The sequence below is a fragment of the Abramis brama genome, assembly GCF_963993115.1.
Source record: "Abramis brama genome assembly, chromosome: 11".
In the NCBI taxonomy this organism is placed as follows: Eukaryota; Metazoa; Chordata; class Actinopteri; order Cypriniformes; family Leuciscidae; genus Abramis; species Abramis brama.
In genome coordinates this window covers 32,819,700-32,845,971 of record NC_139973.1, presented here as the reverse complement: position 1 = coordinate 32,845,971, position 26,272 = coordinate 32,819,700, and the positions used below count along the sequence as shown (strand labels likewise).

General features: G+C 36.5%; 1 protein-coding gene across 6 annotated transcripts in view; it reads right to left on the bottom strand.

Moving 5' to 3' along the window:
* Window positions 1-26,272, bottom strand: part of tanc1a (tetratricopeptide repeat, ankyrin repeat and coiled-coil containing 1a) — a 77,689-nt gene that overhangs the window by 38,192 nt on the left and 13,225 nt on the right. For 4 of the 6 annotated variants that reach the window (XM_084129286.1, XM_084129288.1, XM_084129287.1 and 1 more), the window contains exon 1: window positions 136-243. Coding sequence is in view for 2 of the 6 variants with exons in the window: in XM_084129285.1 (XP_083985411.1) it covers window positions 10,326-10,418; window positions 14,667-14,888 (315 nt within the window). In the remaining 4 variants the exon portion in view is untranslated. Of the gene's footprint in view, window positions 1-135; window positions 244-10,325; window positions 10,419-14,666; window positions 14,889-26,272 lie in introns of those variants that run through there. The other 2 variants (XM_084129285.1, XM_084129284.1) reach the window with 1 other exon arrangement.

Below are 26,272 nucleotides of genomic sequence, written 5' to 3'. Positions count from 1 at the left end.
CACAAAGGACACATTCACACTGACGAAACATCTACTTGACCACACGTACATTCAAACACTACATTCAGTCCAATTACACATTCAACGCTATTACGCTATTCCTCCAGGACGTACAGTGAATCTGTCCCAACTCACCAAGATCCAAAGGACCGGTGTGGCACTTCCTGTGCTCTCCTTTCCTCTCCTCTCGCTGCCTTTCACAGTCTCCTCTGCTCTCTGGCAATCTCCGTCCCTCCCTCTCACATCTCTTTCTCTATCTCGCAACTGTTCTCTCTCTTTTAGTCTCAATCCCTCCCTCTCTCTCTCTCCCCCTCCTCTCTGTTGCCCTGTATCTCTCGCTCTGTAGTACAACGCACGTACAGTGCTCCACACAGCTTCAGAAAGCCTGGGATTGAGATGCGGTTATTATGACAACCAAGTTTCTATCCATTCAGAGGCTGTGTGTGTGTGTGTGAGACAGAGAGGACAGGGTGTGAATGTGAATGAGCAGAGATCGTGCTCGCTTCAATCACTATAGGCTAGCTCTCATTCTCAGAATACGACTGGCTAGAAAACACACACACATACACACACACGTTCATTCATTCTCTCCCTTTCTTACGTGCACAACACCATCCTGCAATTCTGCACATATACAATAGAAAAACATGATTCTATCCTAATTTAATGTTAGATACTGTCAGTTTAGGAAATTAAGTGAGGCTCATTGAGTTGTTTAAAACCAGTTAGATTTGGAAAAAGAGACAGTTGGCTAAACATTATGACAACATGAAATCAAAATGACTTTCTTCATTAATGTCTCTGGTTTTTGTGTGCATGATTGATCGGAGCACATTATTCTAATGAAAAGACAAAGACATTTTTTGGTTATGTAACCCTGGGGAAAATATAGCCTGACAGGTTTAATTTTTTGACCATCCAATCAATTCACACTACACTCCCAGCAGAATATTAAGTTTCATTTAGAAATACTTTGGTTTTTCAGTCATTAAATTCACAGTGAATGTTCTTGTAGTTTTTATTTAAAATAGAATAGATCATCAATGGAAAATCATCACATTTTTAAATACATTTTGATCAATTTTAGATAAAAAAAAAAAGGAAATATGTCTTACGAAAATCTATCACAAATGAATTAAAATAAAAAATTGAATTATTTATTTGATATTATTGGTGTGTTTTTTTAAGATGCTAGGATATTCTAGGCGGTTATGCAGAGTGTTGTTATGTGGCTACTAAACTTTTATGAATGTCGAATTTCTATGCATTAACTAGGCGGTTAATTACAAGAGCAAAGAACCCACTTTTAAGTCTCACTCATATTCTTGGATCAGTCCCTGCAATTTATTTCAACCATTTTATTGTCCACTAGGTGAAAATCCGATTGCTTAGAAAAGTAATAGCACCACTCTTCTCTACATGCCAGGCATCATTCATGTCTTCAGCACAAACCATTTATGGTCACGTTCAATACTAAGAGGTAATAAGGTTAGAAAAAGATGGCCTCATAAAAAGGTGAAAATGCCTCAGGAAATCAATTTAAGGTGGCAAATATTGTCCCTTAATGAAAAAGTTAATTTCTCTTACTGACCACCGCAGAGAAGAAAAAAATACTCTCAAGAAAATATTAAGATTTGTCAATATTGCACACCCTTAACTCAATGTATAAACAGCCTCAAAGCAAACACAAATGGATGAAATGCCACAAAACTCTAATGCTGATTTCATGGACACTTTCCTACCAAGTACATACCAAGACACAAATGCACAATTAAACAAAAAAGCTAAATATGTGGTCCGACATATTTACGCAATTACGATATGTAAATGAGCAGGGAAGTCTTGTGTAGCATCCCTGAGGGGAAGACAGGGCAACAGGCCACAGTTCATTAGCATACTGCACTCTGTCAGCAACACTGTCCTCCTCTACACCCCCCTTCCCTTGTTAACATCTCCTGCCATCAATCTGGCTTTACACAAATCACTTCACGATCGATTGATGCTGCTGGTCAGCTAGTGTTGTTTACTTTCCGATTGACAGCAGAATTTACAGGCAAACCTAAGGCAGAATCCATATTTAATACATCGTTCATAAATCATTTATTAACGTGCAATGAAATGCAGCATATGCGTGCTCGTCCTCCGGGTCTACATTCGAAGGCGTGTAAAAGCACATGCTAATCCAGATAAATGTTCCCTAATTAAACCATTTATTCTGCTTTTCTTCACAATAAACATTAGGACAGTGAGATGAGTGTGGATTGTTTCAAAGCCAGTTTACGATGGCCCACAGGTCTGAAGCCAGCTCCTCTCTCAGCTGGTCTCCAGTTGATCTATGCTTGCCAAAAGAATACAGACCTCCCAATGAGTTCACACATTTCACTCTCCTTTTGCGTATGAAGACTACGTACACTGAACAGTTTTCTCCACACACGCTTACACACAAAGTTAGACATGGCTTGTTTTTGCAGATCACTCAAGCAGTAGTGTAGTGGTGCCTGCTCATTTTGGCAGGCCAGAAGTCTAGAACTCTAGTAACACTTGTATGTGTGTATGTGTGTGTGAGAAAATCATTCCCGAACCGTTGCCAGATTAACTCCTGATTGTTTGAGTGAGCTGTGTAAATCTAAACTCTAAATGTGTGACGTATAGCAAAGTACTGGAATAAACCTGTGTGATGAATTTGATATAGAAATAGAAGCAATGACACTATTTATAGCATCAGATGTTACTCATTAATATAAAACTGCTCTGTTTTTAATGCCATGTTTAATCAAATTAGAACATCTAAGTACCACCAACTAGGCAACTGTTGTAAAGAACACAAAGACAGTCAGAGGTCTTCCTTCATATGTGAAGGTTTGTGGGTTCAATTAGACTGCATTATATTATAATTGGGGCTGTCGATTTAATTATAACATTTATTAACGCATTTAACGCACCCGCCCAGCCCCAGACCTACATAATTCATCTTACATGTCATACAGTTGATTGGTGACGAACATGAATCAGAACTCACTCTGGGTTGTAGCCTATAGAATGGGCCTAAAATTCAAGATATCAGGGGAAAAAAATGCCCCTGTATGAGTTTGTCTTATATTTATATCATGATATTAAGCAATATCACACAAGTAACAAGTATATTGATTTTATACAACAGTTCAATAAATAAGAAGTTAATATTGTTATATTTTAGAAACAATATTGTCTGATTTTGCTCAATTTTACTAACGGAAATTGCCTATTACCCATAAAGCCAGAGCAGAATTGTTTCAGAGGTTGAACAGAGGTGCTTATGGGTCAAGTGCATTTCAAGAAAAAAAAAGGTTTTTTAGGTTTCCAGGTTTTATGGGGACTTTCCATACTGTACAAACTGTATACTCTATCCCTTAACCATAAACCTACCCATCACAGAAAACACTTTTTACAGCATTTTTACATGATTTATAAGCAGTTTTCCTCATAGGCACCACAAATATGTAGCCCTGGTTCTACCAGACTCTCGTACATTTCATTTGTACAGAGAGTCTGGCCACTCTCCATTGACAAGCGTTAACTTCCTTGAAGGCGGGTACTCTGTTGAAGTTTAAAACTATTGGATCTGCCCAGAGCCACTCTGGATCTGCCATAACCAATCGCTAACGTTTGGTCGTGACGTAACCCTACAACTCAAACTAGCGCACGACCTCAACGTCATCGTTCTCAGCCACTCCCTCTGTTCGCTGATTGGACCGGCAAAAATTTGGCCAGAGAAAACCCACGAATATACCGCAAAACCAGACAGAGTACTGAAGGAAAATGAAAATTGAGCGGAAGTATGTAGGAGGGCGGAGCCATGCAAACAAATATGTCCCCACAAGGTCAAAAATGAATGGTATTACTATCTTTGTTGGGACATTTGTTCCCCAACACACACACACAGACACAGAGACACACACACACACACACAGATTGCAACTCTTAGCTCTTTTCTCTACATTTTTTAAGGACATTCACTGAAAGGTTCTTTGGGGAACTCAAAATGATTCTTCTGTGAAAACCTCTTTTAGAAACTTCTATTTTAGAAAACTACTCTAGTTTTAGAAACTTCCATAAGTGCATAATGGAGACTTATTCTTTCTAATTCAAACAGTACACTTCAAGCAGATTTTAAAAGGAATATTTATCCATCCATTTCATACTATATATTTATTCATCTTACATGCATTTTAATGATGTTAAGCCTAAATTCACTTTTATTAAGATTTTAGTTTTATTTATTTTAAATGGCCAATGGTCAGAATTTCAATACAAATAGAAATAAAATATCTTTATTTTTTACTGTAAATTTCCAATCAAACTGTTCCAGCCAGGTATACTGAACTAAGTTAAAAAAATCAGATATTAGAGTAATTTAGACACAAGAATTCCTTTATTTCTTCTTTTATTTATATCTTCCATTCCCTCTTTAAATTCTCCCGTCTCCATATCAATCCCATCTCTCAGACTGTGAAACAGCCATAATCTCATTGGTCTTATTCACCTCTTGTCGTTTTCATTTTCTAGACGCTGAAATCTATTTGCATGCTAAAAAGCTCAGGAACACCATTCCCCCTCCCCCTGTCCACACTTCCATCTCCTTTCATCAAATGACCTTGTTCATCCACATATAGCTTATGAAATCAAAGTAAATACCATTGTAGTACACAAACTCACGCTTTTTAATCTGTATCATGTGCGTGTATGTGTGTGAGTGACAGACAGACAGAGAAACAGCCTGAAAAAGATAGTGAGAGATATGAGAGAGGGAGAATGCATCCATGTATGGAGGAGTGTGAAAAAAGAGGGGGAGGTGGAGAAGAGGACGTCTGACATGGAGCAAGAAAGAGAGCAAGACAGGGTAAGATACAAGCAAAATAACATGAGTGATCGGTAGCCTCAGAGAAGAAAGAGTGTGTCATTCAGTCATATAGAAAGAGAGACAGACAGGGTGAAAGATCCACAGCCAGCTCTGATCCTGGAAGTCAATTCAGGGATTGCCACTGGATTGTCAATTCATAGAAAACTACAATCCAGTAGGAGCCAAGCTGACTATTAACCTTAGTTTATGTATCAGGCAGGTCTTCAAGTGAATTTTAAATAAAACTAACAACATGAATAAATAAAACCATAAAATGTAAATACATAAATACATAAAACCTATAAATAAAACAAAGAAACAACAAATAAATAAAACCACTAATAAATAAATAAATAAAATACATAAATAAATTATTAAACCAAAATAATAAATTAAATAAACACAATAAAATAAATGAAACCACAACAAATAAATAAATCAGAATAAACAAACAAACAAAAACAAACAAACAAACAAACAAACAAACAAACAGGAGGTCCACAATATTTCTCACTTTCAACTAAGATGCTTTACAACCAGTGTTGGTGAAAGTTACTTTTAAACATAATGCGTTACAATATTGTGTTACTCTCAAAAAAAGTAACTAATTGCGGTACTTAGTTACTTTTTATGGAAAGTAATGTTACAATGTTTTTCTCACCTGGGTCGGACTAGCTTGTTTGTAACAATAAATAAAATAAATAAATAAATAAATAAATAAAGTTCTATTTTTGGCAAATGTAAAGTCCCTTTCACAACAAAAGTTAAATGATGATCACAACACCTCTGCACTTACTCCCAATTTTTTCCTCAACATGGGGACAGGAGAAGTTTCAAACAATACATGGGAATAAAAAGTAATGCATTACTTTACTACTGTAGGTACTTGAAAAAAATGTATCTGATAATGAATGAGACAAAACACTTAGTTAACAAATAGTATGGTGGTACATCATCAACTATGGACTCAACTATAATGCTAAAATTAACTGAACGTGCTGAACATTCACTTTGTTCTTGCAGTTCCTAGCAGCCAGTGCTTAGTCATAATCGTTATTTGTCAAAAATAAATGTGTATATGCCACATGAATTTAAGATCCTTTCATATCAGTTTGGACAATGAGTAGCCTTTTTATCTCCGGCGATAGCACTTATTAATAAAACTGTCATCAAACTTGATTATGGGTTTTTCAAAACGATCCCACACATGGGTAATAACAGGCTATATTTGTTGCTCTAACTTTGATGTTATCCCAGTGCCACCATTGAAAAAAGTTCAAATTAAACGTTTTCCTGACAGCAACTTCACCCACGAATCCTTAGAACAACTTTTTGTTGTAAACGTTACATTTAATTTATTAATTACATAGTGTAGTAGATGCCAGAATGTGTGATGTCGTGAGAAGTAGCAAAAACAAGTGATTCATTAAATAACTCGGTGACATTAATCTTATTTGCTAATTTTATAAAGCATGCACGCCTCCATGCTAGCAATTGTTTGAGCTAATGCACACTTGTCATTAAAAGAAGGGCCCATTCAACTTTATTACATTCGCTTGGGCCAAGCGTCTTTTTCAGCAACTGGCATAATTCGACCTGGCCGAGTCTGGCGATTTTCTTTGGTCAAACGAGACAAAGTTTTTCCTGCAAAGTGACATCTAAATTACAGCCCTGTCGATCCAAGGTTTATTTTTGCAGCTAATGTCTGAAACACATGTAACAGGGGAGAAAGCACGAATCAGGAAGGCAACGGGCAGCGGTATGGCGTAAACGGCGGGATGCGGTGCGGTATTATCGGCCTGTGATGAAAGATCTGAGCTGGGTAAATCATTAGTGCTCATTAGAATTGAATCATGGAGATTATGCTCTGAAGAAATCAGTGGAAAACGCTGGTCATGCCTCAGAGTGAACAGACACAATGTTGCCATAGAGATTTGCCAGCTCAATCAAAACGAAAGGCTGCAACTCTAATATTCGAGAGCCCTGCATTAGTCTACTACACTATGAGCTGTGTGCTTTCGGACGTGTCTAGGGTCACTAAGACTGAAAAAATTTGAGTATTCTTGGTCCCCTACTTAAAAAGTGGATTTTGACTGTGCTGTAACTGTAAGCTTACATGGCATTTCACTTGCCAGTGGTCTCTGCTAGTCAACCATGTATAAGTGCTACCTTTTGTTATTTTAAAACAGCAATTTCTTAAAGGAAACTGATAAGCTTGGTTTAAGGTTGTGGATTGGTGTAAGGTTGTAAGCTTATGTTACTGCCAAGGTAATGCAAGAATGCACATTAAGTATGGATAATAGGACTGTACACTTGCACTACATGCCAAATATTTGCATCTGCATACTTGCGTAGAGCACGTTTCTAGCCTAAGGAAGTGAATCCGCAATCCAGCTGACTCTCAGATGTAAGTAACCGTACACTCACCCTCTAATGACGTCACAAAGGTTGTTTTCGTCCTTTCAGGAAACAGTGAGTGAGCACATAGAGATGATAATTGCCTTTAACACAGGAAGAGTCAGACTCTAATGCACTTCATCGTCATCTGTTTCGAAGGAGAACGGTGGGTGTGTGGCGTATTTCTAAAGCCTGATTTACTCAGTCTCCCATGATTCTCGGTTCTCTGGTCTGTGAAGAAAATCAATGTGACCTCGAGTCCATTTCGAGCCCGTTTTGTAGTCCACACCGGTGTGGAGGGAGAGGAGGGAAAGGCAAACATGAATTTATAGAACAGCTGTCAGGACAATGAACCTCGAGCTGAAAGTCAAAGTCATCTAGGCCAACACTGACATGGAGAACATTCATTTGCATGTACGGCAGGTTCATCTGGAGTTGGCCACTGCATCTGGTGCACTCTCACGATCTGCATCATCAAACAGTGGAGGTGTGACTGCTTCATAATTAATCATTTGTAGATGCACCAATGTATTAAATTAGTGAAATGCCAAAGAAACCATAATGATTTCCTAAAATAGAACAGAGGTGTCTCGGACATGGTCCAAAAATAATGACTCTTGATTAGAGAATGTTTGTGAATTTGTCATCTGTGTGCGTTTTTGTGTGTCCATAAATGTGAAAACAACTGCACTCTACTTTAAGATGGTAATATTTGCATGTGTGTGTGTTTGTGTTTATGTACAGTGGGGAGCAAATGTCTGAGACTAATAAGAAAATCTGGGATTTTTTTCATAACAACTCTCAAAGTGTTTGGTACTGTAATGGATATGACAATGTTCATATGTTTGGTCTTGGCGAAATAGATCTATACTGCTGCTGTTGGTTATTGCAGCTGCTGCAGAGGAAGTAAAGGACTTGCTACTGCCAATACAATACACAACACTCTGCTGTCAGCAAGTAAGACTGCTGATGCACAATATAGCATACATGAATTACCCGTAGCAGATCTATACAGGTGGAGCTGGGGGAGATGGAGGGTTTCTGAAAGCACGCTGCAAATGCTACAGCAAATGCTGACCAGTATTTGAAGGTTGAGCAGTGAGCTCATTGGCTACTGATACAGCAGGAACCAATCAGCTGCTTTATATCACTTTTTGTTATACTAGTTGAAACTCTCCACATCCTGATAGCAATCAGAAATCCAATCATTGCATTCGGTCCGATTCAGCCTGCCAACCTACGCATTTCCATTCCTCCACGCACCCACCAAAAAAAGCGAGCTTATGCTGATTTCATGCCACGTCATATTTACCTTAATTAAGAGATGTCAACCCTTGTGGTTCTACTCGGAGCTGTTCATGTCCTTAGAATTGGAATTATGTGCTTCAACGGCAACACTATCAAAGCCGAAATGAATCTGCAGCAGTCATGTGGTATAAGTCAGAGCTCTAAGTTGTTTACGTTCATTATTGTTGTAACGTTATGTACTTTGAGCATGAGGTAATTTAACGTCGTCTCTCGTGATGCTTTGCAGACTCTGCTCTGGTTGCTTTCATGTGTTTTAGCGTTGCCATCACAGGAATAAATTACATTTTAAAAATATATTAAAATAGAAAGCAGTTATTTTAAATAATACGATTTCACAGTATTAGCCTACTGTTTGTACTTTTTTTCAGGTTGTGTGACCTACCAAGTATCGAGACATTCAAGTATCTTGGCTCAACATTCAAAGTTGATGGAAGTCTGAACCATAAAGTCACGGCGCGAGTCAACGCTGCCTGGCTGAAATAGCACGACGACCAGCACCTGCGATAGGAAGACCAGTGACCGTCGAAGATCTACCGTACCGACATTCATCCTGTTGCTCTTTATGGCACTGAGTGTTGGCCCGTGATGAAAGAAGCAGAACGCCGCCTCTGTGCCATGGAAACGAAAATGCTGCGATGGATCTCCGGCATCACACGCTTCGACCATGTCAAATGGCGCAAGCGATCCAGAAAAGGACCCTGCTACCATGCAGGATAAAAGCTAAAGAAGATTTCAGGTTGTGTGGTACTTCTAGGTCACTAATCAAATATAAACATGACACTGACCATGTGATTTTTGTACAGATGTCAGATATTCTTACTTTCATTGAAGCAAAAGTCATGCTGAGAAGAACATCAGGTTTCATGCTTCATGCAACTCGGGTTCTGTCATTAAAGCAAAACTTGCACATACAGTACCATATACTAGGAAATTCTAGGATTTGTTAATTAACTATGTTTTTTTTTAATTACTTTATGCTAATAATATAATTTGTAACAAAATAGTATTAAATTATAAACAAAATAAAAAACATGTTAACTAATGGTTTTAAACATTTGGACTTCACTGTCCAACTCCACTCTGCAGTTGTATGCATGAGTACAATCATCAAGAACTTTTTCACTGTTTCTTTATGTGTTCACCTGTAACCCTCCAAATGCCACACACACATTCCAGGAATCAATGCAGAGTTGAATTTTGCCATCCTAGCATCACGTCACCAAAATGACCGATAGAGCAAATCAATGGCCACACCAACACATACTGTGCAAACACAAGGCAGTATTAAACAGTGACAGTATACTAAGTAAAACAGAGAGACACAGGGAGAGAGGAATGCGGTTTAATGGACCGCTGGATTTACTGAACTCTCAGCAGTAAATTCATGTAACTCCCCACATCTTAAAAACACCATCCCTCAGCTTACAACAAGGGCAAATCTCACTCAAACACTGTGGGGACTTTCCATTGAATTCTATGGTTTTTATATTGAGGTTGTTATATTTTATATTCCCTAAACCTACCCCTAAACTTAAGCCTTAACACATGCATTTTCATTAAGAATGTATTCAATATTTATTCATGCATGCATGTCTGGTTATCCCTTTACTATTCTTGTAACAAAACCTGACCCACACACAAAGATCAATGAATATACAAATACAAGCATTCATACTAAAGTATACATTTCTTAACTGACCTACTGGTACACACACACGCACACACACACAGAAGTACTCACCACTATTGTTCTTCTTCCTGTTCCTCAGAGCACAGGTGATAGGATCTCCAGGAGCACGAGGATTCTCCACATATTTGGGTGTCCTGATTGAACCTGGAGACAGAGCAAAAATGAGAGAAAGACACAGAGAGAAAGAGAAAGAGAAAGAGAGAGAGAGAGAGAGAGAGGCACATACACAGAGACAGTTAAGTCTTTCCAGATGGGATTGTGAGGCTGGCGATCTGAATCTCTGGGCAGAGCTGCGTGTGGATCTGCTTGTGTGTGTGTGTGTGTGATCGGCTGTCCTGTACTCCCAAAGAGATTCTAGAATAAACGAGGGGTCTGTAATGATTTTAATCTCCCTGAGCAGTTCCTCCTGTGTCAGCTGAGTCAGAGTCAAGCTTTATTGGCATGATTGTCGACATATGCAACATTGCCAAAGCATGAAAAGCACTTAGAACATAGACAAAGAAAATAAATAAGTTGAAGTAAATCAAGAAGTGAAGAGTAAAATAAAGAAATGAGGAGTAAAATAAAAAAATGGACAAAGTAAATACTGTACACTACCGTTCAAAAGTTTGGGGTCATTATTTTTTATGTTTTTGAAAGAAAAAAGGTCTCTCCTCACCAAGGCTTCATTTATTTGATGAAAAAATACGGTAATAACTGTAATATTATGAAATATGATTGCAATTTAAAATAACTGTTTTCTATTTTAATATATTTTAAAATGTAATTTATTCCTGTGATGGCAAAGCTGAATTTTCAGCATCATCACTCCAGTCTTCAATGTCACATGATCCTTCAAAAAACATTCTAATATGCTCATTTGCTGCTCAAGAAACATTTCTTTTTTATCATCAGTGTTGAAAACAGTTCAATAACATTTTTGTGGAAACCGTGATACATTTTTTTTTCAGGATTCTTTGATGAATATTATTTTAAAATGGAACATTCTGTAGAAATGTAAAAGTCTTTACTCTCATGTTTAATCAATTTAATGCATCCTTGCTGAATAAAAGTATTCATTTCTTATAATAAAAATCTTACTGACCCCAAACCATAATCATAGTTTAGAATTTGGTCTATAACACTAGACCAAATCATATATAAAATAAAATAGAAAATACTGTCTCATGGTTAACCCGCCAGCTGAATCAGCTCATTCACAGCCCTCGCTCGCTCTGCAAGAACATTTCTTCCATTTAACTTCACAGCGGCTCCTCAAACAAAGCCTCAAACATCAGACAGGAGCCTGAAACATGAATAAGGACAGATATCTCCTCTCCACTGGCGCTCAGATTTGGCAGTAATATTCAGGGCTGTAGCAACCATTATAACTGACATGTCGTCCCCACTTACAAGTTCATCCCCCACACACTTGCTGAGAAAGAATATTTATATTTTAAGAGTTTTGTTGGGCCACAAACAGAAATGCAGCCAGTTACAACATAGCAGAAGCATTCCCAAAAATCAGTTTGGACTGTTTATCACCCAATTAGTATTCATGAGCTGAGCTAAAGATTTATAATGTGTTGCCTCGACTTTTCTGATTATTCTTGCACCTCTGGTAATATTGCATTACATATTTAATGATTGTTTGGAAGAAAACATTAGCGAATGATCTGTGAGGTTATAGGGTTGTAGGATCAAATCAAGGTAAGTCTGACTCAGGAACTGGAGTCTATTACAACCACATTCTGGAGTTAGGCACTTATCAACAGGTTTCCAGATGGGTCATGTACAGTAATTACTTGCAGCATTCAGCATGATGCTGTGGATGAAAAGTGTTTGCTACAAGGTAAGTAACTAAAAAGGTTTGGTCTGTAAAATGCTTTATCTTTGTATTAAAATAAACATGTTTACATATGAAGTGACGTTTTGCCTTGTGCAATTTAATATTTATATGAAAAATGTGACAATGACTTGATTGACATCAGTGAAAATTATTCTGTTTGATGAAAAATGTATAAGAAACTTTTTGTAATAATGTACATAAAGGTTCAAATAAGCTATTAATAAGCTCAAGTGTGCAAATTTTGAATTCATGTTGAAAAGTGGTCTATACCGCCACCTACAGGAACAGACACTGCATTGCAGGCACAGGAATGCTGCCATTAACATTATCTACCATTGGAAATGCGTATAGCAGGAGAGAAAAAAACTTTAAGGACCCTTTGGGGAAATTTATGACAGATAACAAGATAAAATATTATAAAGTATGATTGTAAATGCTGTAAATTGCTCCATTTTACATTAGAATGGATCTAAATTCAATCAGGAATGAATCATTTTGATTAATGGTAATGTTTGTTACAATTTTTTTTTTTTTTTTTTTTTTTTTTTTTTACAGAAAATGTGTTCTATAAAGCATTCTAATTAAAAACAGATTTAATTCAGCAGCACATAGGGCTGATGTGGGTATAAAAATCACACAACCTGAGGTGCAAGACTGTGGGAAGAACAATCGGTGTGTGTGTGTAGCCAGCCCAAAATAATGAGCGAGTTTCTGCCAAGTTCCAAGAAACTGCCAAGTCTCTCCCTTGTGATTGGCAGCTCTCAGCTCAGCTATCAGTATGAATCAGCAAAGAGCTAACAATACCACAATGATAACGTAACACATAATACACCATATATGATACGGATTCATTCATTAGTTCTCTAATCTATAGCAGCTAGCTAAATATGTACAGTTTATAGAACCACACATTTGGGAGAGACTGCATTTTAAGGTCTAGTTCGCCTTGACCTAAACTCATCCTGAAGTCAACTGTACGCCTCTTTGTGCCGTGACTTTTGACCTTACAAAGGCCCTCCTGACATTTGTGCTCTGATCTTCATGGAGCAGGTAAATTAATCTATGCTGCCCTCAGCCCTTGCAGTCCTCTGTTGAGTACTTTAGTGATGTTTGGTGGTCGCACAGACCAGTGGTTCTTAAATGGTTTTGCCTCAGGACTCCGATTCGACATTGAGCATCATATAAACATTATTTGTTGTACAAAAATCGAATGTAAAATGTATTAATATCTATAATATGTAAATAATATTTTAAAAATAATAATTTGGGCAGCCAATATTTCACTTCACAACACATTTAATTTACTAATTTGCTCTACAATACTGCAGAGTTTGACTATATGCACACACCTTTTAATGTTTCTTTTCCCGCCTTTTAAAAGTTGATAAACCTAAGTATTTTGCTTTCATACTGTAGCCAATATTATTTTAGTTTCTTTGAGATACTATTAATTTTTGTTAATGAATTAATGTATTTTCAGTTTCATTGTAATTTAAAGTTTTAGTAATTTTGTTGTGCTTTAAAAAAAACATACTGTATGTTTACATAGTTTTCAGGTTTTAGTTATTTTAGTGCTTCACTTTAACTAAAATGAGAAATACTAAAAAAAAATGTTATATTTTATTTTATTTTAGATATCCCCCTAAACCTAGACTAATGCAGTTATTAATGCAGTATTTAAGAGAGAGAGAGAGAGAGAGAGAGAGAGAGAGAGAGAGAGAGAGAGAGATTATGAGACAGAAAAGCATGTGCATCAATATTATTTAATTTATTTAATATTAATTCATTTGTTTTAATTCATTCGTTAATTCTTTTTTTTTCTATTATTGACAGTAGGCTAGCCTAATTAATTGAACAAAGCCCTTTTAACAAGTAGGCCTATCATTATTTATTTGTTTGTTATATTATCTGCAATAATAATGAAAACCCGTGCAGCAGGACTATCAATTTATTTATATATTCAGTTTAATTTTCTATTGATTATAGATAGGACTATATACTTTATTTTTTTAAATAAAACTGCAAGCTTCCATTGATTGTGAAGTTAGACATCGAAAATGGCAGATCAAGCGCTTGGGGCTGCGTGTTTTTTCTTGTTATGAATTGTATTCTATTTTCCGTTATAACAGTTAACTAAGCGAAGTGATATGGAACTGTAATGCGGTCAAAACCTGCTGGAACTACTTTAGCCGTGCGTTTCCCTGAAATTAATTGCACACCTTAGAACTTTCGTCAACCAATCAAACATTCAACAGCCCTGTAGTATAAGAAATAATATTAAAAATGTCTATATTTTTCCCCATGGTATCAATGTCAAAACTGTGGCCAGAGAAAATGCTGAGTGGCTAGTAACTTTGAAAAACCAGTGGCTGGTGAGCAAAAAAAGTTAATGTCAAGCCCTGATCACTAATATATTTTTTTATCTTTATTCTATTCTTGATCTCACATTGTAAAAATGCACATTTCATCAGCTCTGAATGGATGTTTACTGTACGTAACAAATCAACTTGACACCTAAAATTGCTTGTGTGATGCGTCATGGTTAAAAAGTGACTGGTACGCACCCGATGACTTGTTGGACCGGACGGGCGATAGATAGGGTTGGCGGGGAGGGAGCAGTGGGGAGGAAGGGAGGGAGACGGACACTCCTCTGGTCAAACTCGGCCTCAGCACCTCCTCTGCAGGGTACGGCTGGACTGGGAGCGGCCCACTGCCATGATTCTGAAGAACCACAATCCCCTCTTCCTGAACTCTGTGATGGAAACTGGGGCTGAGAGATTGACTTCCTAAACAAAAATGAGAAAGGCAAAATTCTTGATTAGACTATTATAAAGTGCCCCCTATTATGCTTTTTTGGATATTAGTGGATATTATGCGGTTTGTGAATGTTGGTTTTAAAGATCAAAGTGCACAACAAATGGAGTTATTGTCTCGCAACAAAAAGAACCGATTCTCCACTGCTTGAATCAGTATTTCCAGTATTCCATCCTGCACGAAACTACATAGGTTTGTAATACATTTGCATAATGCCCATCTATGGTCTTCATTGGCTGCCAATGAATAAAACTTTGACCCATCCTCAAACACTGTAGTCATAGCTGAGGCTTAGGTAAGAGTTTGGTTTGTGTTGTCGACATATCAAGAAGATGCTACTTGCGTTGTGAAAGCAAATCCACTTTGCATAAATGTCCAAAGATAAGGGCTCGAATACAGTAAATCCGACGCCATCGTTACGGTGTATAAAAGTGCTGAGGAAGCTCGGGGAGCTGAAATTCAGATGGTAAAGGATGTTTAGTTTCCGACGTGCTGTAAGCGGCAGACCAATCACAACAAACTGGGCCATCTGACCAATCAGAGTAGAGTAGGCTCTCGTAATGGAGGGATCCTTTATTGAACCAGGTCAGACACTGTGGTCATGAACTGCATTTTTTTAATGTTCTGTAAGGTCCACTTATAATGTTATCAAGATTTTTACATCAAAAGTCATCCTAATTTAGAAGTAATAGACTATTTTTTATCCTGTTTTTGACCCTCTCTTTGAAACATTCCCTTTTGATAGGCGTGTCGCATTCAAGACTTGGAAGTAAATGTTATGATTAGGTAACAGTTATGCATATTAAAATAACTTTCAATGTCCCTGCTATTACATGTGTGGAATTGTTTAGAAAAATATCTTGTTACGTAGTTGAAACATTTGCCAACAATGTGAAACATTTACGCATATTACATATGCTTCATTAGTCTTTGTAGTGGCAAATAAAGCTTAAGTACTTGGAGTTACCACAGTCATAATTGACAAGTGATAACTTACGGTGTTTTGAGTAAATGGAATTATGAATGAATGCACCATCATTCTTATAGGCTATCGTTCATCCTTTTCGATGTGAAAAAGGTATACATTGTCATTTGCAGAGTAGCGTTTTAAATAAAATGAAACGTTTTGTAATGTCTTACTGATGACAAAACAGAAGATGTCTCTCACTGAAGCTTTTACTCGGGATTACAGTGAATAGCTTAGATCTAAACAATAACAAAAGAAGAAAGCACATAGAGAATACACTTTCTTCCGTATCCGGGAATCCCCTGCATTAACCCAAAAAATGCCGAAGCAAAGGAAAGAACAGCAAATCACAACTATTTACGGTTTGACTGCGCGCTGCAGTATAAATCAGGGGTATTCAATTAAAGTTTCAGGAGGTCCGGTGACTAAATTTCCTTCCCAGCAGAGGTTTGGACAATACCTTTTTGGAATAGTTACAGTACATATATATTTTCAGCAGTAGTACTTTGTAAAAGAAAAATCCTAAAAAGCCAAAATACTCGGTAATGGTATCTGAGATTAAAAATAAAAAAACATCAATATTTCATCAAATGAACATAAATCAGTCATTAGGTCTACGATAAACGACCCTGAGTGCTTGTGGTGCGAACAGCTCCCTTGTTTTGACACGCTGCTCAATTTAAACTGTAGAAATGGTGCTACAGTTGTCACTTTGTCTCGTGGTCCAGTTGGAACCAAGCCAGGGTCTGGAACAGAACCACAGTCCGTTATTTAAGGAAGCCTGGTATAAATACTCATCTATAACAGGGGCATTCAATTAGTTCCAAGAGGTCCATCCTCTATATTTTCTTTCCAGAGGAGGTCCGGACAATACTTTTTTGGAACAGATAGGCTATACATTTCCATCTGGCCAAAGCAGTGATGTCTAAGAATTTTTACCAATATTTACCAAAAAACGAAATATTTCTCCCAACTGGATAAATTAATAGGTATAAAAAGGTAAGATAGACATACAAATAATTGTATTAGTTCTCATTTTCTGCGTTTTAGCAAATGTATCCATTTTGCTGCTAACCGTGTTTCTGGTTACTGTTGTTAAAATAACTGCTTCATCTGCAGCTCTAAAAGTGGCACTCTACGTATTTAGCGGAAGAGAGAAGCAACGCGCACAGAGCGGAAAGGTTTGAATTAAGCGCGTTGGCTCTAGATAATAATATTAAGAAGATGAAGCGCCGAAAGATCATTACCGTAAATGACCCTGAGCACTTGAGGTGTGAACCGCTCCGTTGTTTCGATGCGCTTTAATCTGTAGAAACGGTAAAATGGCACAATTGACCCGTCGCAGGGAGTTTGATTGACAGGCGATCTGACCAATCATAATCCGCCATCAACCAAATCCGCCATTTATGTCTGACAAAGCAGTCAGGAGAGTTAGTAGATTAACGTTGGAGGATTTGAACTTGAAAAACAGAGCGTACTGACGTCTGTTTGCGGTTAAAACAACATTCCTTCTGATGTTCAATCATGTTTATTTGCTGCTATAAATTAACTAGAAGGAAGAGATGATCGGTTCACTAGCAGCTTTAACTGAGAGTCTACAGCAGGGATGGGCAACTTCAGTCCTGGAGGGCCACTGTCCTGCAGAGTTTAGCTCCAACCCTAATTAAACACACCTGAACAAGCTAATCAATGTTTTCAGGATTACTAGAAAAGAGTTTTTGTCAGGGTTGGAGCTAAACTCTGCAGGACAGTGGTCTACAGCGATCTGTTTTAAAGACACATTAAAGAGCCACAAACGGTATTTACTGTTTAAATTTCTTTTTTTTAAAAATGACCAAATTTGAAAGTTGAGACTTTGTTTCATATCAAAAGTAACCTCGTCTGTCCTGTCTGTCAGCGCGTTGTCAGTGTCCTCTATGCTCCGCGATCATGTGCAATGTATTTTTCACTGCGTGAGAACATGGTGTGGTGTGAGAGCGGCATGGCTTGTCAGACATAGCAACAGTAACTAAAGGGGGCGGGTCTTTGCGAACGGTCAATTGTGTCCACCATTTGAATACCACTGTTCTATAACAAACAAAGCAATAGTGACACATGGTAAAAACATTGTTACTCACACTTGTATGTTGGGACATTGCTGTCGGATATAGTCTGCACTGCATCATCTTTTATTTTATTGTCTCTCTGAAAATCCTTCACCAAAAGGTGTCTTGTTTAAAAATGAATCTGAAGTAAAAGTAAAATTGTCTTATCGACACCATCTGGAACTTTGTTAAAAATAAAGTTCATCCATGCTTTCTTAATGGTAAATGTTAATCTTAATGTTAATATCACAAGGAAGGTGCCAAGACTGTTTTTACAAAACATAGCACTGCAAAACATCTTGTAATCCCCAAAGTATTTCCTCAATCCTCAAATCGTTTGAGTAATTCTGTATTTGTATCAGTCTCGTATTCACCACTACATGACATGCGCAAATAGGTGGGAGGAGCTGAAGAGACAATGATGTTCTTCTGCAGAAGCCGTCTTTAAACGCACTATGATGTGACAGAATATGAAACGAGTCATGTTGGCAGCTTGGTTTCAATAAAAACTAGTTTTTGGACAAATTAGGAAGTTTTGAGTTCTGAAACTTACAGGATATTTCTGTAGAACAATGACCTCTTATGTGTCAAAAGACCAAGGAAAATTGGATTTCTCAATTCATGACCCCCGCAAATGCACAGAATCCTGTATGAGTGATCTGTTCAACATGAGTCACTTATTCAACCATAATAATAAACACTGAACATTTAGGACTTTGAGTCTTAAACGCTCAGTCTTAAATCAGATTAATTTACTGTATGAGTGGTGAACCTCACAAAAGCTCTGCAGCTTTCCAGCTGGACGTCAGAAATCGAATTAGCTAGATATCATTACCAATGGCTTTTTGCATCCAAGCCTTCAAAACCACTATAAAAACATACAGACAAACTACTAAGACTGTCTTATGACCAACAGTAATACTATATATCTTTCTCCTCCTATAATAAACCCTTTCGAAGAAAGCTGAGAATAATTTAAGCCCTTTTAACATTCCAAAGCAAACATACAAGGGCCTGAAGTTCCTCTCACCGCAACAGGATTTACTGTTGATCTCGCCAAAACTATACTGGTTTTAAACAAAATGCCAACAGAAATGCAGCTTTTCATAGTACATCCTGCCATATTATGAAGAGGACATCCCTGCAGTCCATTTGGAGAAAGATTTATGGGCAGAGACAAACTGTAAACTACTGTCTGCACATGAAAGTTAAAAAAACAGGATGGATATTAATTCACAGCTTTACCAAAAAAAATAAATATATACAAAAAAGACGCAAGGTAACTTGATAAGTTTTTCCTCCTGAAAACTAATTCCTACTTAGTAATGTAAGAGGTTATAGACTTGCATGTGTGCCTCTTACATGAAGGCAAAGCGTGCACACACACAGGTTGGGTTTCCATGTTTTATGGGGACTTTCCATATAGACAATGATTTTTATACTGTACAAACTGTATATTCTATCCCCAATCCTAAGCCTACCCATCACTTTTCAAAAAACATCACTTGGTATGATTTGCAAGCTGTTTTTTATCATGGGATTCAAATATTGCCCCACAAGGACAAGGATTTTGGATATTGCCATCTTTCTGGGGACATTTATTTGTAAAGCTATTAGTTTAATTTCTTAAGTTTTTTTTCAGCCATATCATTTACAACACACAGTAATGCATAATACGTACACGTTCATGACTGTCGTTCTTTAAAGAATTGTCTAAGGCCGTCTAAAACATTTATTTTTCAGGATACATGGATTTAGAATTCGTGGCTTAGAATTAGTTGTTGTGGCTGAAAAAAAAAAAAAACATTAGAAATGAAACTAATAGTTTTACAAAGTAAATGTAGGCATTACAATATTACAGTATAAACTATGGATGTTGAGACTTGAAGATTACATTCAATAGTAATTTAAGGAAAAGGTAATCCTAATCTAAATGGAAATGAGCATGACCAATGAATTTTAATATAGACCAATATCAAATAATATTAATCATAAAGTTACTGATATTTTGTGAAATGTGAATCCCTACTACTTTTACTGTTACATTCTTGTTGCTGTTACTTAGGGTTGGGTAACTTGGGAATCATTTGAATTTTAATGATTCCGATTTTTATCGATTCCTAATTTCGATTCCAATAAGGTAAAAAAAAAAACTTAAATATTCACATTTATTCTAAGTTTTATAGCAAAACATGTCATTGTAGCTGAATACAATGAACAGAAATCTGAACTTTTGTCTTTGGTTTAAAAATACCATAGCAAAAACAACTAGCCTAACTAACATACATTTTAAGCATTATTAAAGACAAGTAAACACTCGGTAATTAAAAAAAGTACAAATAAACAAATTAGCAATCACAAATAAATACAACTAAACAAAGATTGAAATGCAGTGTTTTAAGATTTCCAGGTTTTCAGGTACAGAAACTGTAATCAAATGTAAAATAACACTGCACTTTATAGATAAAATAACAAATATAGTTAACCAAAGTTATTCAGTCAAAAACAGTGAGTGAATTTTTTCTGTCTTTTGTTGTTTATTATAGAGATGCCAGCATGAATATTAGGCTGCTGTCACTTCGTTCACTTAAGACATAACTGACTTTGTTTACAAGGATATTTTGACATTTTGTTTGTATTTGTTCGTTCAAGTGCAAAAATACGCGGAAGAGAACTGAGTTTAGTATCACGCACTATTTGGTATGAGAGGTGGCTTTCTGTTCACACACTTTGGATATGTGTGCAGTTTAGAAAACAGCGTGCGAGTCTTGCTCTTGAATGGCTTAAAGTCATATAAAAATGCACACAAAAGGAATCGATAAGAGGAATCGAAATTAATTCTATAACGGTATCCAATTCCTGACCTTAAGTGTCCAATTCCAGAATTGTTTTCGATTCTGTTAAGTGTTAACAGATAATAACAAATAAATTCACAATTGATTTTATGACATTTTGTAGACAACCAAGATTCCTCAAATTTTAAATGTACGGATATTTGCCTCTAAATAGATCAATATATTTCTTACTCTCAAAATACAGTGCATTCAGTTTTAATTCACTTTTAAAGAATAAAAATAAAACAAAATAGGAATAAATAAGATGTCTCAACGTTATTATTAGTATATCATACATATAGCGTTGTTGATAATTAAATTTTGTTGTAGAAAGACCCTTCTTCTTATACTTTTTTTTTTTTTTTTGCATTTTACTTCTTAAAAAGTGATGTTTTTCATTCCAGTTCAAATCAACATTCAAATAATACTTGACCTGAGTATAAAGTTTCACTCCAGTGTTGAGACTATGTGACATTGGCCATAGGGTGGAAAATTTGCTGCCATGGCTTTCTTCTTCCCTTTTATTGGAGAATCGTGGTCGGTCGCCTCTTAATGCAGCCCAGCAAATCAAGTCTGACTAATGACAGTCTACTCCAGAGAGCTCTGACATAATTACAGCCCTGCATTCATAACACTAAGGCCTGACCAAAATACCGACCAGAGACTCCATTCATCAGACATCAAATATTTATCAGAATATAAATTCAGTCGAAATGAGGGTTTGGAGCTGGACGGAGGCCTTGCTGAGTCCTATATTTAGTCAAATGTGGACAGACTGAACCAGAGAGAGAAAAAAACTGTTGAAAATGGATGCTTAATGTGCACGTGGCGTAAATCAGGTATGCTGGCGTTTTCATGAGTTCAGCATCCCCATAAGAAACAGTGATTGACTGAAGTGACAAATGCTCAACTTTTGGAGAAACTTAAGAAGAAGAACAACACAAGGACAAGGATTGAAAATATACAAAAGAGGAAAACAAGGACAATAGACTTTAACCCCTGATGGAACCATCTAGAAATACAAAGAACATCTCTTCAGACAGGAAATTCAAAAACATCACAGGCAAGGACAGAAGTAGGAAGACAACAATAAGGAAGGAAGGGAAACAAGGCTATGGGTGAAACTCACGAAGAAATATTCAGATCGTAGTTTACTCCAATACTATTTTCATAACAATTAAGAAGATATGAGATAATGGAAAACATGTGTCTCTGTAATGTTTTATAGCCTATAAACATATAAGTACTAATTATAAAGGAGAGGAGGTTTTTGTTTAAATGGCAAATGTGCATATTTATATTCATTGCCATTCAGGTTCGTGGTCACTAAGATTTTTTAAAGAAATTAAAGCTGCAGTCCGTAGCTTTTTTGGGTTAAAAATTATCCAAAATAAATTTTTCAGCAAATACATAACCAGCCAGTGTTCAAAACTATCTGCTTGCCGTAGCTCGATTCAAAACGGTAAGCTTGTAATAATGTTTTTAATTCCAGTGGTACTGGTGGATTTCCGCGGGAAATTCGAGCATGTCTTTGCGTCATTACGTCGATATAATTAAAATCAATTTCCAGAAAGGTTCAAACAACAATCACCAGTGACAACTGGAGATTCACCCGAACAAACACGAAAGACTTCGGAGAAAAAAAAAAGAGACTGCAACCGGCCCATGCGAAAACAAGGATAAATATCGGATGGGCATTAAATGTAGTCACGCAATGCTGATGTTGTTAACATTAACAATTTGAGAATAAAGTATAATTTGCTCGGTTTGACGTGATATGATAAGCAATCGTTAGATTTAATCGGTGCGATTTACTGCAATGCTTTTTTCCCCTTAGTTGGTCAGAACAAAAGTGGATGCTACTGACTTCTTCAGACGACATTTTACGGTGAAAATTCTTATGTTGGTCATACTTCCAAAAAGTAGAATCTGTGATTCTGAATGACAGTATCCACACCACCAGCGCGGTGATTGACAGCCGCACATTCTCCTCAAAACATTGGATTCATCCGCGCTGTGCCATGCCGAAGCACAACGCACATAAAGTTGATAATTCCGCGAATAACTGCAATTGCAGATTTCGAACAGAGATGGCGACAAAGAGGAAAAACTACAGACTGCAGCTTTAATTAACTTCTATTCAGCAATGATGCATTAAATTACAAAATAAATTAAATACAAATGTTAAGATGTAATTTATAAAAAATATATATATATATTTCAATTAAATGCCAAATTTGAACTTTCTATTCAAAGAATCCAAAAAAAAAAAAAAAAAAAAAAAAATACAGACTGTTTCCACAAAAATATTAAGCAGCACAACTGTTTTTAACATTGATGATAATAAGAAATGTTTCTTGAACAGCAAATCAGCATATTAAAATAATTTCTGAAGGATCATGTGATACCAGAGTAATAATGCTGAAAATTCAGCTTCACCATCACAGGAATAAATTACATTTTAAATATATATTAAAACATTTATATAAAATATATTAAAGGACACATATTATGCAAAATTCACTTTTACATGGTGTTTGAACATAAATGTGTGTTGGCAGTGTGTGAGCAAAATCACCCTAGAATGCTAAAAATCCACCCAGTGTTTTTTTTACAATCTCAATAAATCATAAGCACTGTCTCAGAATGAGCTGTTCTCAGATTCGGCGCAATGTGACGTCGAATTGAGCAGGCCCCTCCCACGACGTTTGATTGACACTTCAGTTTGAGCATAGACCCGCCCTGAGTGAGCTGGACACAGAGTCCGCCATTGTTCGACGCTTGAGCAGCTGTAGACAAGAATGTCTCCTAAGCGATTGAGGTGTGTTGTTGATGGATGTAAGAATGAACATAGCAGTCTTCATTTACTCCCGTTGTTACTCAAGGATGGATCTGTACTGTTTGTGATCAAGCTTACACTCTCCGGAGCAACAGGCCTAACGTGACTGGACACGGAAGAAATGAAAGTGCGAGCGCGCTCTTTATGACAGCTCTTCGAGTCATTTTACGGATATAAGGTTTACCAGTTTATTTAGCACCCACTGAAAAGGTGTGTATATTTGTTTACTGTTAGTTGTAACGAGTGTTTTGTGTACTTTGCTGTGTATGTTGTTGATAATGAAAGGGAGAGAGAGAGAGTTTATGGATAAGACTTTAATGCTCACTTCTTATACTATGTTTATTCAGCTCTTACAGAGATTCTCTGGAGTAAAACTAACGCTCATCTTTTGTGTGATGTACAATAAACTTCACTGAACTCGTCAGTATATTTTGGTCATCATTCGGATGGGTTTTGCTACAGCAGGCTTGTATTAGTGGATAAAAGCAGATGACAAATAAGTTATAACCATAATTAAACTAAACTATACCTGTTCTATGTCCATACAGCATATATTCTCTGGCTCTGTGGGCATTATTGTCCGACTCCGAGTCGAAATGAACACCGCAACTGAGAGTTTCTGTTCTGATATTATCAGATGAGATTGTCCTGACTGAAGGCTCCGCCCCCTGTGTCATCCAGCAGCAGTTAATTTGCATTTAAAGGGCACACACTAAAACAGCGCGTTTTTCTGAGCCCCAAAAAATTACAATTTAAACATGCTGTAAAAAATGATCTGTTGGGTATTTTGAGCTAAAACTTCACATACATACTCTGGGGACATCAGAGACTTATTTTACATCTTGTGAAAAGAGTCATAATAGGTGCCCTTTAAAACCTGAAAATAAACAATTTCAGGATTTTGAATTTTAAAAAAAAGAAGAAAGAAATGAAAAAATGATGAGAAATCTGATGAGAAAAAAAAAGACATTTAAGATTATGCACTATTTCTTTTTCTTATTCACTAATTAAATAACCTAAATTAGATTTGTGGGGGGAGGGGGCTTTTCACAAATTATGCTTAATTTACAAGAGTAAAATATTACATACATACACATCATACTTAATATTTTTCTTAACAGCACAACGTTAGACACTACTGTATACTGAGCGAGAACAGATTGGCCGATGACTAATATAATGCAGAAGGAAATGGTTAACAAGTGTATTTATCCCTAAACCAAAAACACAGATGGATGACAACATCTTGGAGTTTTTAGCCAGACAGAATCAATCATCCCTAACCTACAGCAACTTTAACTGTTAAATGACTCAGCATCAGCATCCTTTAGAAATTTAGCTTCACTTTTATCTTTTGCTCTCACATTTTCTACATTTCCTGTATCCTAATTCTCTACCTGACGGCAGAATCCCAGCAGCAGTCCAGGAGGTTGCTGACTCCAGAACACATTCAGTGTAGCACGTGCTTCATGTGTTTACCTGACATTTAGGCCATAGTATAAATGTCAGATTAGGCTGAAATTCACTAGGTGACCTATATCACCACTGGAACTGCTTAAGCATTTGAAAGAATGTTATCCATGATTAGCTCACATCTGAAAGCACGGCCAGCTGTGTTTTTAGTAATGAGATTAAGCCTTGTGTTACTTGAATTCAGACACACAATCTCAGAGAAGATCACTATCAAGTGATACACTCCCTTTTTGGTACAAGCTAATCATACCGTTCAGAAAGCAGCAGTTTTTAATTAGCCAACATTTCTCAAAAACATTTAGAAAAAGAATGCAAATGATCTCTAACATATTTTGTTTGGCCTATTTTTGTGTCTAAAGATTTGGGCTGATGTCCAAAAGGTTTCAGGTTTGTTATAAATTCCACTAACCTCCTGAACAAGAGATTTAAAAACTACAGTTGAGTGCAAGATTTAGAGCGAATAACGTTTACATCTTGGTCTTTTCCTCACAAATACACTATTGTTCAAGTCAGTAAGTCAAGTCAATTTGGAGTCAGTAATATTTTTGTTTTGTTGAAATTAATACTTTTATTCAGCAAAAATGACAGTAAAAGACACTTATAATGTTACAAAAGATTTCTATAGATTTCAAATAAATTAACTTTCTATTCATTATAGAATTCAAGGGGAGGAAAAGGATCAAGGTTTCCACAACTATCTTGATCACGCAATAATGAAGATTAGAGTAATGATGCAGAAAATTCAGCTCAGTGATTTTACAGTACGTGTACTTAGTGTACTTCCATAAGAAAGTGTTGGATAATATAAGGTAACTACATGGGTTAATGTTAGGTTTAGGGGCAGGTTAAGTGTTAGTACATAGTTATTACCCAGTTATTGTAATTACTATAAGTACATAGTATGTACATGAGGAACAGGACTGTAAAATGTGTTATCATTCACTTTCCTTTTCCTTGTAAGGGAAAGATCAGCCTGCACTTCATATTTGGTCTTCAAAATAACTAATTTTAAAGTTATGCAAAACGAAGCAAGTCATACATGTTTGCAATAAATGAAAAAGCTGTAAATGCAAATTTTCAGTTAGCTAAAACTACTCATTTTAAATTTACAATTAAAATCTGGATGTAAGTGTGTTTCTAATAGGTGGATAGAATCTTG